This window comes from Nothobranchius furzeri, chromosome 2, assembly GCF_043380555.1.
Source record: "Nothobranchius furzeri strain GRZ-AD chromosome 2, NfurGRZ-RIMD1, whole genome shotgun sequence".
In the NCBI taxonomy this organism is placed as follows: Eukaryota; Metazoa; Chordata; class Actinopteri; order Cyprinodontiformes; family Nothobranchiidae; genus Nothobranchius; species Nothobranchius furzeri.
In genome coordinates, this window is record NC_091742.1 from 62,728,094 (window position 1) to 62,741,477 (window position 13,384).

Here is a 13,384-nt window from a genome sequence, read left to right on the forward strand (position 1 = left end):
AGAAGTACTAACGCTATTTAAGAAAAGGATGTGTTTTGCATCTTCGTTGATGGAGTTTGGTGGACTGCCTCGTTGACCGACATCTGTAGAGGTGAGTACGTCATGGCTTGCCAGGCTAGAAGAAACGGAATCAATACCATCACGCAGGTATCTAGTAAATACTCAATACCAACGTTAGATCGATACTATCGATATTTTAGATCGATCCGCCCAGCCCTACTTTGGAGAAAACCCGAATAAGTATGGCCGCCACGGACAACAATTAGCTACAAGTTAGTTCTAGAGATTTGAAGCAAATTTGTATCAGGTAACAGCTGAGAAGAGTTCATTTTTAACTATGATCTAAACCTCATAGCATCTTGTGTCTTTAGATATTAAATGTGTTGCATTTATAATTTCAGAATTATGAGTCTTTTCTTATTCTTTACTTATTAAATTCCTCATAGCACCACAAATCATACTGGCTTTGGCTTTTAGATCATAAAGTACAAAATACTTGTCTTTTTTTGATAAACAAATGTTTTAAGTTCTCTTTATTTTAGCTGTCATTAGGCATTTCTTAAAATCATTTTGAATAAAAGAACACTTTTTCTTTTCTTCCCGTTTACAGATATGTGCAGTACTTTAATGGCCTCCTGTCTGGGCACATAAAGATCAACAACAAGCCTCTCTTCCTGCATCATGTCATCATGCATGGCATTCCCAACTTTGAATCCAAAGGAGGTCTGTTTCTTTTACTTTTCTTCTACAAAAACCAGAAAATTATGCTGAATAGTCCTTGTCTAAACATATCTTTGTTTTTGCTTCTTTGCAGGCTGCCGTCCCTTCCTGAAGATCTACCAGGCAATGCAACCGGTCTATACATCAGGAATATAGTATGGAAACTTTTATTCCAGTTCAGTGTGGTTTGTGTTTGAATCCAGGTCAAAAAGTGGCAACATAACGTCCTCTGAAAAAAGTTTTTAAAGGTTTCCCCCCTTTTATGACAGTAATGTGCAAGGAGACAGCAACACCAGTATCTGCATCACTATTGAACCTGGGCTGCTTCTGAAAGGAGACATTTTGGTACAAATTCAATTAAAGTTTAAATTTTTTTGTGGTAGCTGACTGGCTGGCTGGCTGATGTTTGGATCTGTTCATCGTAGTTGAAATGTTACCACAAGAGGCACAGGAACCCTACCAGAGACATGGTGTTCAGAGTGCAGTTTCACACTTGTGCCATCCATGACCTCGGGGTTGTTTTTGGGAAGAACGAGCTTGATGAGACCTTCAAAGGTAACTGTTCTTTTTCCTAAAATGTTTTCAATATATTAAGATGACAATGCAAATAAGAGACTTAAAGGTTTTCCTGTTTCAGCCTGAGTTCATGTGTTCTCCTGTAGTTCTCCAGTTTCATAGAGAACAGAGTCCTCTGGTGGCAGAACCAGCTCAGTATCACTAACTGTGCAGTGGCTCTCTGCTGCATCGAGGCAGTTCAAAACATGTCTTCTGTGTGTTTGTGCAGATGAGCGATTTCCAGAGTATGGGAAGGTTGAGTTTGTTTTCTCCTATGGACCAGAAAAAATCAAAGGTACTCCAGTTTTTACTACTAATTTTATCAAATTGCTTGTTTTTTCGCCCTTTTTAAGAGAAATTGGTATCTAATAATTGTTTGCCATAAATCTGTGATCCTAGTAAATTTAGGGGTATGAATTTAATATAATTTCAAATAAATACAATCACTTCTAGAAAAGAGCAAGGATCTCTTGGCATAGTCCTTTATTAATCAATGAATGAGTGACGCCTTGCCTTGCTGATCAGTGGCTAAACGCCCTTTGTTCAAGGTAAAGTCTGCAGAGATTGTATGACAAGCAAGGGCTATGAGCTTTTTAATGATGATGATGATGATGATGATGATGAAATCGTTGTGAAAAACCTTTGTGAAAAAAAAGTTAAAAAAATAAAAAATATACAAATGTCAACAGGAACAAAAATGCTAGAAAAAAATAGTAACATCAATCAAGCCTGAAATAAAACTTTCAGTCAGTTTGAAAATGAGTAGCAATCCCTATTAAATCGTACCCTCAGCTGATTCATGCAGTATACACACATATGAATATTTATATAAATTATATACTAATTATCAGGGATGTGAATCTCAGAGCAATTCACGATTTGATTTGATTCAGATTCTTGGGGTGCCGATTCGATTCGGAATCGATTCTCAATTTAAATAGATTCACAATCAATATTAACAAAGAGTGTCCGTTCCAGGATTAACTACTTTGTTGTACAAGTTAGTTAAAGCTATGGGAATTTTTTTATTTGACTTTAAACTGGGCATGCTAAAAAAAAAAGCTAATTTACTTGGTAAAATAAAGTGATTCTAAAACTGTAAACAGAAACAATCTTTTGACCAAAAGGTAACATTTATTTTTGCTTACCTTGTAAAATACAACAAATCTTTAGTTACCTAACAGTAACTTTGAAAGTAATACAGTCAAATACTGTTTAAGTATCTGTGGAAACAAGTTTGACATTTGAGTCCTCAACCTGTTAAAAAAAAGTGCCTCAGATTTCTTATAAAGGAAAATGTTTTCTCTCATTTATCAGTAACTTCAAATAAATACATGAGTAATCCTGAGTACTCACTTATCAACTTAGAAAATAAATATGAGAATATCTCAAATTTCTGAGTATGGAAAAAGTACATTCTAGTCCCCATTTATCAGCAGATTCAAAAACAAATCATCCCAATTTATGGGACCACAAAAGTAAATGGAGTACTGACTCTCCTAACAAAGACCAAAAAAGCAGACAAAAGTGCATCTCAAACCTGCAACATGCCAAATATTTGAGTTCCTGGAATCGATTCTGAATCTTTATAAATAAGAATCCCGATTCAGACTTGAATCGACTTTTTTCAGCACCTCTACTAATTATTACAGTCGTCTAGCATAGATGCAAGCCTTGAGTCATACTCCTGTTTCAGGAAGTAGGAGTTAGTTGGTGGAGTGGAAAATGACTGAACCTGGAGTCTCATTCATTAATATTAATGATATGCAAATACCTCACTTCTGATTAGATGACAGACACGCGACTCCTCCGCTGTCTTTGTTCTCTACTTTCTTGGGTAAAAATGCCACGTTGACATTTTATTTCCACAAATGACACAAGTCTGAACATGTTCCGCCATGTTGTGGAGTTGGTAATGCCAACAGTCAGCATCCACTTGGCTCTGCTCTCTCCTGGCAGCAAAACTAGATCCTATCTCCTACTGCACACTGGAAGCATCAGCGGCACAGAATGGCAGCGGAACGTCACTGCTCCAAATAGAATCCCTTAAAGTCAATGTGGTGTTTAAAACCAGCTGTGATGTGGCACTTTTCAGGCGCATCCCAGAAGCGGCATGTTGCGCCGCTAAAAATAGAATCAGGTTCTATTTTTGCCATGAGCCGCTTCTGGGACACGTGAATTTTCGCAGTTAACATTAGACTAGACAGGAAATCACACACTGTTTCAGTGTAAACCTAAGGTAATTTTCAAAATAAAAGACTACTACAGCGATGCAATTTCATATCTTTGTAGATTACGTCAATACAAGTGACCTAACGGCTTATTTACTCAAAGCATTGTTCGAGAAGTGCAGCAGTGTGTGTTTCATGACTAATGCAAAGCTGTGGCTAGGTGTCTTGTTTAAAAAATGGCTACGCGTTCTTTGTGCCCAGCAAATGCTCAAAGTACTTTGTGTGGAATCAAAAGTGGCAAAGGTGAAAGTAACCATCACACCATTTTATTTCTGTAGGTCTTGGTCACCTGGAAAATGGTCCGAGTGTTTCCGTGGACTACAACACCCAGGACCCTCTGATCCGCTGGGACTCATATGAAAACTTCAACCACAACTGTGAGGACACATTGGACATCGAGCACGGTTCGTATTATTGAATTTATGAGACTTGGTAACTTTTCATAGGTTTCATATTAAAAACATTCTATGTAGAAACTTCCACCGACAAACAGCAGCTGGTCCACGTGCTCACCATCTGCCCTACTTTACATTTTAATGCTTTTAAGTGTTTTTATGAATAGCTTAAACCTAATTAGTGTTGTGAATGAAAGCATAACCTCTATTGAAGTGAGTCCTGTTTCTAAAGCCTGTGAAGATCCACAAACAACCTGTCAGCTGGGCCTTTAAATAGCTGCTGCAGTATTAGTGGGGCGTCAGTCGCCTTGCGACAGGCTATCCTCTCTCCGGGGGGGGGGGGGGGGGGGGGGGGGGGTAAACTGAAACACTCAACGCACACAAGCATCTGAGGCCACCTCCTGTGTTTCTGTGGTGAGGGGCCAGGAATTACACATACAAAAGGAAGAATCACACTATTCAAAAGGTCCCCTAAAATTATTTTAGCTTAAAGGTTTTCAGACTGCCTTGAAGGGTCCCTCTGGAGCCTCATGGATGATGAGATCCATAATCATTGTTGTAAAATCAGCACAAACAGGAGCTCCGCCGAGTCAGGACTTGGCAGGCTTTCCGGTGCTGCATTCAATTTTATGAAAGGGATATTTATTTTTTTAACAGCTTTGCAAAGACCGAATTCATTTCTGCACACGTCCCCTTGAGAACTGTTGCAGTAATTGTCGTTTTGCAAGAAGGTCAGTGGGAATCGCCTGGATTGCAAGTTTGATCCTAATGGATCAGGCGGCAGCGTTCCCAGCACTCAGCAGGATAAAAAAAAAAAAGCTCTCGGCTGGTTTATCCATTTCTCTAATTGCAGTTTTTACTCTTATGCTTGGATGTTGACTCTGGATGTTGGAGCAGCTTCTCTCTTTACACCGTTTGGATGGACGCTGGATCGAGGGAGTCTGGGATGGTTTTGGACGATAAAAAGAATGAGGAAAAGCCAAATGAATGGTTAAAAAGAATTTCAGGCAGCCTGTTTAAACCATTCTCAAACCATAAATTCGATGGAATTGTTGGGAAAAGTGCTTAATGCCTAGTAGGGAAGAACGTTATGTAGCAGAGTGAGAATATGCCAATCAGGTGTAAAACACACCAACAGTCCAGCGCTAAATGAACGAGTCCCGCTGATAGACTGGCCTATTTTTACATAGGATGTCCATCAGTCATCGGACATCATTTAAAGAATCCCGACTTGTTTATCTGTCTGGGTGTTAAAGCAGATCTGAATGCATTCAGGGGGCTTGGCCACGATTTCCTGCCTCCATTTTTAACCACTGACCTTGGAAATACAGTTGAGAGGTCTGATTGAAAGACGGGTGTCTGCGAAGTTACAGGAAGTGTGAAATATCACAAGTTTTATTCAGATTTACAGGCTTGCGTCACAGCAGGAGTGTTGGGTTCAAGAGGCTGTTTTGTTGTTTTAGCGATGCATAGTGTGTGTTTTGTGTGTGTGTGTGGGGGGGTGGGGGTGGGGGGGGGTGGACTCTACTCCACCAACAGCCCTGTGTTCTGGAAGCAGCTGTCAACCCAGAGGTCAGAGAAGTCAGAAGGCCAATGTTCAGGCCTCCAAGGGGTCTGTGAGCTACTAGAAGCAGACAGAGAAGAAGTGATAATGGTGCCTCATTGTACCAAGTAAGCGAGGTTAAGCTCCACTGTGTTCACAATAATCATGTTATTTTTAGCCTACAAAATTCTGTTTCTTATTTTAAGCCTGGTTCACACGCCAGAGTTACCATGGCAGTTTTTGACCAGCTTCGCTCATGTGAACCATTACTATTCGGGTTGGGCAACGATCATCAAGATTCAATTGGAACCGAGACTAATTGTCAGTTTTTCCCAATATTGTTCAATCAGTTTTTATTCTTTATTCAGACCATTTTCATAACATTCCTGTACACAATATACACAGTATCACTCTACTACATAAATTAGATCTGTGAAAGGGACTCCAAGAAGCTGAAACAGCTTATTTAAGGATCCCATGATGATTATATTCAAATAATGCTTTCTCATAAACCTGACCTTTATCAGAAAATCATCAGAAAGAAAAGAAAACAATTAGTCAAATCAAACCATACATGCCACAGAAATAAATAAATAAATAAATTTGAGTCAATATTCAATTAAAATTCTAGCACTCATGTGATGTCACCAAGGTATTGCCACTATGTGTTCATACCATATTTAACATTTCCATCTTCAAAAGAGTTTTAAATTTACTAATTGTTTTACATTTCTTGATTGCTTCACTCAAATTATTCTATGTTTGTACTCCTCTGGATGTAATACAATGATATTTCCTGTTGGTTCTAATCAAAGGTGTCTTATAAATAAATGTTCCACGTAAAGTATAATTTCCATCCCTTAGTTGAAACAACTTCTGGACACTGTGAGGGGCTTCCTGGTTAAGTATTTTAAACATAAGTTGTGCTATTCTATAGTTAACAAGTTCTTTAAACTTGAGAATTTTTAATGTAATAAACAGTGAATGAGTATGTTGTCTATATTCTGCATTAGCCACTATTCGTATAGCTTTTTTTTGTACAGTACACAGAGGTTCTAAATTGGTTTTGTATGTATTGCCCCCATACTTCTACGCCATATATTAAGTAAGGGACAATAAAAGAAGATTATAGGGTTAGCAGAGAAGACGTATTGATAATCTTTTTAACTCTATACAGTATCGCTATTGATTTCGATATTTTTGTCTTAATGTAAGTTATATGTGGTTTCCAATTTAATTATCGTCTATTATCACTCCAAGAAACTTGACTGTTGTTATTCTTTCAATTTCAATATTATTTATCCTGTTTAGCATTTAGATCATTGTGTTTATTTCCAAATGTAATAAACTTTGTTTTTGGCAAAATTAATGTGAGTTTATTATCATCAAACCAGGTCTTCAAGATTGAGAGCTCCTCATGTACAGTGTCCAGAATCTGATCCAAATTAAGGTAGCATCGTCTGCAAACAAAATGGGTTTAAGCTCCGTGCATGCTTCCCTTAAATTATTTATATACAAGATAAACAAAAAGGGCCCCAACACTGACCCCTGGGGAACTCCGCACTTGATTCTCTGTGTCTGGGATTTAACTTCCTGCATTTGCACATACTGTTCCCTATTTTCCACATAACTCTTTATCCATATATTTGCAATGCCTCTAATTCTATAACTATTTAGTTTCTTCAGTAACAAGTTATGATCCACGGTATCAAACGCTTTTTCTAAGTCAACAAAAACTATCAAATGTTCTTTTTTACTATTGCTGTTACTATCTTCTCTGTAAAGTCGGTGAGTGAATGTGTTGTTGTCCTTTTTCTCCAAAATCCATATTGTTGTTCACACAATATGTTGTGTTTTGTAATAAAGTTTTCCAGCCTTATAAGGAACAATTTTTCTAATATTTTGGAAAATTGTGGTAGTAATGAGAACAGCCTATTTGAAAGTAGCTGTTTATTGCCAGATTTAAATATAGGTATAACTTTAGCTATTTTCATCTTGTGGGGAAATACACCTGTTTACAGTGATAGATTACAAATGTGAGCAATAGGTTTTGATATACAATCTATTATGTATTTAATTAGAAACATTTGGAGTCCATCACAATCAGTGGATTTCTTACTTTTAAATTTGTTAACAATATCAATAATTTCTCTTTCATCTGTTTCTCTCCTCAATATTTTCGGTCTTACTCTCTACGTTCCAATTTCGCTCGGAGACAACAATATCCCTTGCTAATTCAGGACCCACATTCACAAAAAAATTATCAAATCCATTTGCTATTATATTTGCATCACCGGTCACTGTGTTGTTGTCCCAAAGTTCTGTCGGACAATTCTTGTCACTGCTTCTATGTGTAATAATAGTTTTCAGTATTTTCCAAGTTTATTTTACATTACTTTTATTTTCCTCCAAAATCTTACTGTAATGAGCTTTTTTACTGTTTCTCAACATTGTAATTAATTTATTTTTGTATTTTTTATAGTTTAACTCGCTCTCTAGAGTTTTTTTCTTAAAAAATGTTCTATGTAACATATTTTTCTTCTTACATGCTTGCGGCATTCATTTTCTTACCCATGGTTTTTCCCTCTGATTTTGTTTCACAGTTTTATTTTTAATGGACAATGCTTCTCAAACATCTTTAACAAAGTCGACAAAAAAACTTCATAGGCTGCATTTACATTGTCGACGTAGACGCCCCTCCAATCGTGCTTCTTAAGTTCCTCTTTAAAATTATGTATTGCCTTCTGTGTTATACATCTTGCCATATACTTCCCGTTTCTCCTCTGTATCATATAGTTCTGGATAATTATAAAAACTGGAAGATTGTTGCTTACGTCACTTATTATTAACCTACTCAAAACTGTCCTGTCTACAACATTTGTAAATATGTTATCAATAAGGGTGGCACTGTGCCTTGTTATCCTGCTTGGCTGAGTTATTGTAGGATATAGTTCAAGACTGTAAATTTCATCTATAAACTCAGCTGTCAAATTATGTTTCTTGGGGTTCAACAGATCAATGTTAAAATAGCCACAAATAAAGACTTGCTTAGTACCATTACTGTTAATTAATTCAGACAACCTGTCCTTGAAATTTTCTACACATGATCTAGGTTTTCTATACACTCAACAAATAGTGTTTTTTGACTTCCACATATCAACCTCCACTGTAACGGACTCCATAATATTGTCCATTACAAATGACATTTTTTAAACATATCGGCTTTTATACCTTTCTTCGACATATAAGGCAACACCTCCTCCCTTTTGATGTTTTCCTGTTTGTGTCACGCTAAGCAGGAGGAGGTAGGACCCAAAACGCAGAAGCCAGAATGACTCGAGGCAAGAGCAGTTGAAAGAGGTAAAATTCTTTTATTAAGGTGGCAACACAAAATAACGTAGAGGTGCAGGAGTCAAATCCAGAAAACTGAAAATCAGGACGCCAAAAAACAAAAGCTAAATTATGAGCAGAAAGACTAGAACATGACAAGGGAACAAAACAACGCTGACTCACAACAATGGACCGACAAACACTGAGGGACGAGACAGGGCTTTTAAACACAGAGGGAGGTGATCAGGGGAACAGGTGACAAGTGTGAGTGAGATCTGGAGGGAAGGCAGGTGCATTCAATAAACTAAATGGGAAAAGAACTAAGCAGGAGGGAAGATAAACATTAACCTATAAAACACGGAATAACTAAACCTAAAGACTAAGGGCAAAAATAAACAACTAATAACTAGAGGGAAGCCTAGAGGGAGCTGGGAATAATAATGGGACATAAGAGGAGAACCTGGAGGAGAACAGGAGGAGGCTGGGGACAGAGGGACACAGAACATGACAGTTTGTGAAATAACTAACATATCCTTTAATCTGCATCTCATCCGCTTGTTCGTCACTCAACCAAGTTTCCGATATTGCTATTACGTTCTCCGAGACAATCTTCTATTTTTGCGACATTCAGGTTCAGGCTCCTGCTATTAAAGTGTATAATTGATATAAGGTCCTCCGTAATTACCTTTTCAATAAATTGTTCTTCTGTATAATAATTACATTCATTCTGTATGTTGCTACAACAGTTATTTTCTGTGTCAATATCATTGTCAAAATCACCCAAAGAAAATAAATCACACAAAGAAAATTAAGTAAATAGGACAACACCCACAAAAAAATTAATAAATTAGAGCATGACCATCAAAACTTCAACCTCATCATTTCATATTTTCCAGTTGCTTGATATCTCTGATCCAGAACCCATGACTATTTTCAGGAGCACCTTTCTGTTTGATGAACACCTTACAATTCATAGTCCAGGTAGACTCTACGTATCCTTGATTTTTCATTTGTCTCGCTCTACGAGCAATGTCTGCATTTTTCTTCGTAAGATTTTCATTCATGTACACATTTGTTCCCTTTAATTTCCTCCCTTGTTTGAGCAGATTCACTTTGTGCTTCCAACTACTGAAGTGAATTAAAATAGCTGGAATCACGGATTTGTCCTGATTTTTCTTGAAAGGTAATGAATAGCATGCCTCAATGTTTATTTTATCAACTGAAATGCCTTTACTTTTCAGAAATGACACAACCTGCTCTTCAGCTGTATCCTCTTGGTCAGCCCCATTGTCATTATCTATTCCCTTTATTGCTTGGAGGTAGCTTTTCGGTCTAATTTTAAGACCTGTAATGATTATGTCATTCATTTTTGACTGCTGTTCTAGCTCTGCCACGCGATTTTTGAGCAAGTCAATTTTCCTTTCTTGTTCCATATTGCACATTTTAAGATCTTTAATGTCAGCAAGTAAGTCCTTAATGCAGACTTGCTGCTTCGTCAGAGTCGTCAACTCAGCTGTCATCATGCTCACAGAGTCCTTTAACTTCTCCATATCTTTCTGTAGAACTTTCATTGCCATTTTCGTGGCCGGATATGAAGAATATTCACTTAGCTGAAGTTTAAAAAAAATGCAACCTCCTACCTAACTGAAGGCAGCGCTGTAGAGATTTTCTTTGTAGCCAGGCCTAGCCTAGAGGAGGCAAGAAGCAGGGCCCAGTGGCTATTGGTGGAGCCTGGCTGCTGGACCCAGAGGCCAGCAGCCGAGTCCGGATGCAGGGCCCAGAGGCACCCAGCCCCCTGGCCAGAAGGTGGCTGGTGCAGCCCAGACGCTGGTGCCGGAGGCCGGTGTTGGAGCCCGGGTGCTGGGCCTGAAGACCGATGGTGGAGCCTGGACCTGGCATGAAGGTTAGTGTTGCTGAGCTTGCTGCTGGGCCTGGAGGCAGGCAGTGTAGCCTGGCTGCTGGGTCTTGAAGCTTCCGCCACCAACTATCAGAGCCAGGATCCGGACCTCCTCTCGGGCTTCACCACGGTCCCGCTTCCTTTACAGATGTTATGCCTTTACCACGACTGCTTCCCTGCTCAGCGATATGCCAGACTCTGAATATTGTTCAATCTGTTTTTAAATTTCAATAAGTAGTTTTGATTCCCGGTCCGCAAACTGGAACAAGATACTGCCATATACCAATGAAGAAGAATTTGTCTGAAGTGTTTGCATTACCATGCAATCATGGCAAATGAGCAGAAGTGTTCTAAAGTGTGGCTTCGGCCACCGATCAAAACCAGCTGATCTCCGTGGAAAAAATACGTCACCTGCAAATTCCGATCAAGTCCTTTCAGAGCCAATCATACCAGCTGTCGGCCTGTGTAGCCGGCAGAGACTCCGTGTGCAGTGTCACATCTCGTTTCCCCTTCCTTCACATGGTGAAGGTGTGCAGTTGCAAAAAATGTAAACAAACACGTCTGTAGTGATATAAAGTTTACATCCAGCAACGAAAAATACAGCATGGAGGAAGCTCGGTAAAATGAGTCAACACAAAGGGTCGAACTCTAGTAACCGGTGATGGTTGTACCCCATGCGCAGCAGTACCGGGACCCGAGTGAATAGGGTGTGTATGGGGAGCATGAGTGGGTGTCTGGCGTGCATTTTTGTAAGTCTTAGGTTGTATGTGTATGTGTGAGCATGAGGGAGGGAGTGTGTGACTGTGTCTGTGTATGGCTGTATATGTCAGATGGGGCCTTTGACTCCTCCCCTCTCCTGGGACTTCTTGTGATGCTATACATCTTCGCCTCCCCTCTCCCTGCCACACCTGGTGTGGAGTGCAGTGCCTTGGTCTGCCTGTGTTCGTGGCTCCCGGGTCAGGGGGTTTAAGATTTTTGGCGTCTGCCTGATCAGTCCCGGTGGTTGCCTGGTGGGGTCTGGGTCCCTGGGTTCTGTTGGGTCCCCGGCAGGGCTGGTCGCCCCTGGGTCCCGGGTCACTGGGTTCCGGGCTCGGCCGACTAGGGGGTGGGAGGCTACGGGCGGGCCTGTGGGTTTGCTGCTGATATCTCCCGGGACTCTGCCGGCTGCTGGTTGTGGCCCCCGGGGCAATCCTCTGTGCCTCTCGAGGGGGGCAGGGGCTTTTCTGGTTACAGTCTCCCTGGGGTCCCTGTGCTCTGGGGCAGCTCCTGGATCTCTGAGACTTGGAGCTCCTTCCATCTTCTACACATCTTTAGGGGGCAGATCTGTGGCCCCTCACACTCTCTATTGGATGCTCCTCTAGACCTCCGGGAGTTTAGATCACTTCTCCCGGCATGCAACAGTTCAAATCGAAACGGCACCATATTGGCAGGCAGTAGCCCGCAGCTGGACTATTTGTTATTGTCAGAAAACTCAATCAGACAGGAAATATGGTAGATTCCTGTTGTGCCCCAGGATGCAGAACAGACACGGACGACATAAGGAATGAGCCATCTACAGGATTCCTCAAGATCCGAAGCGCCGCAAATGTTGGATCATTGTAATAAAACGCGCTAGTGACTGGGCTAAAATGAAACTGTGGGATCCCGAGAGTAAAGGTTTTCACTTATGCAGCAACCGCATCATATCAGGTACTTAAACCAACGTTTCCTCAACTGTGTATGGTATTTATTTAAAATGTTTTTATTACGATTCTTAGTGGGCTTCCTAAACTTATTTTGGCGTGGCTTTTTCTGTCTTATTACTCATAGCAACAAGTAAACATCACATAAAACGTTGCCTCGTGATTTCTGCGTGCTGCCGTTTACGTGTCTTATGATCCCAGCAATTAACCGGCTAAGCTGTATTTAATTTTTAAGCAATGGTTGATGAATTGTCAGATCACACATAAAAAGCACTTTGGATTGCTATCTGTCTCACTGAGACAGATCTCAGACAGATCCTGAGACGCTCCTGCCTGACATATTTATTTTATTCATTGAAAAAAAATCAGACTAGTGATTTCTCTTGGCGTTCAGTTTATACATTCAAACAGCACAGCACTCTATTTAAAGTCTTTACATGTAAATCGATGTCATTTGTCCATCCATCCATCCATTTTCATCCGCTTATCCGGAGTCGGGTTGCGGGGGCAGTAGCCTAAGTTGAGAGGCCCAGACTTCCCTCCCCCCAGCCTTTTCCCCGGCCAAGTCCGGTAAGAAGTCCGCTCCGACAGCTTTGGTGTTTTTAAAAAGTATCTCAGGGGCGTGGTAAGGGTCGGAGATGTTTAGTCTATTTAATTTCTGACTATATAAAACAATTTCTTCAGTTTTAAAGAGTGAAGTAAACTGAGAAGAAGTAAAATCCAAGCCGATCCCGTTCATTTTGTTTACATTTGTTGCCTGCCAACATGGTGTCTACTCTCTGAGAGTCACATGACGTCCGGAGCTCTATAGAGAAACCTTACATATACAAGCGCGTGCACACACACAGGTGCTCATCTGGTGCTCTCATAAGTATGGACTTGGGCACGTTCAACACATGTCTTAAGGCTGTGGTTGGCACTAAATGCACTGTTATTTATTATCATGATTGTTCAGTAAAACAATGTTGATTTTATATTTCCTCATCAGGTTGACACAGTGATAGCTTGCTCCTGTTGTATTGTTGTGTGTC

At 40.0% G+C, this 13,384-nt stretch overlaps 1 protein-coding gene across 8 annotated transcripts in view; it reads left to right on the top strand.

Annotated features, from left to right (window-relative positions):
- tns1a (tensin 1a) overlaps positions 1-13,384 on the top strand; it is a 148,495-nt gene that overhangs the window by 102,637 nt on the left and 32,474 nt on the right. For all 8 annotated transcript variants that reach the window (XR_011517291.1, XM_054747631.2, XM_054747628.2 and 5 more), the window contains 6 exons: positions 611-723; positions 815-875; positions 990-1,065; positions 1,146-1,275; positions 1,505-1,570; positions 3,785-3,910. Coding sequence is in view for 7 of the 8 variants with exons in the window: in XM_054747631.2 (XP_054603606.2) it covers positions 611-723; positions 815-875; positions 990-1,065; positions 1,146-1,275; positions 1,505-1,570; positions 3,785-3,910 (572 nt within the window). In the remaining variant the exon portion in view is untranslated. The remainder of the gene's footprint in view (positions 1-610; positions 724-814; positions 876-989; positions 1,066-1,145; positions 1,276-1,504; positions 1,571-3,784; positions 3,911-13,384) is intronic.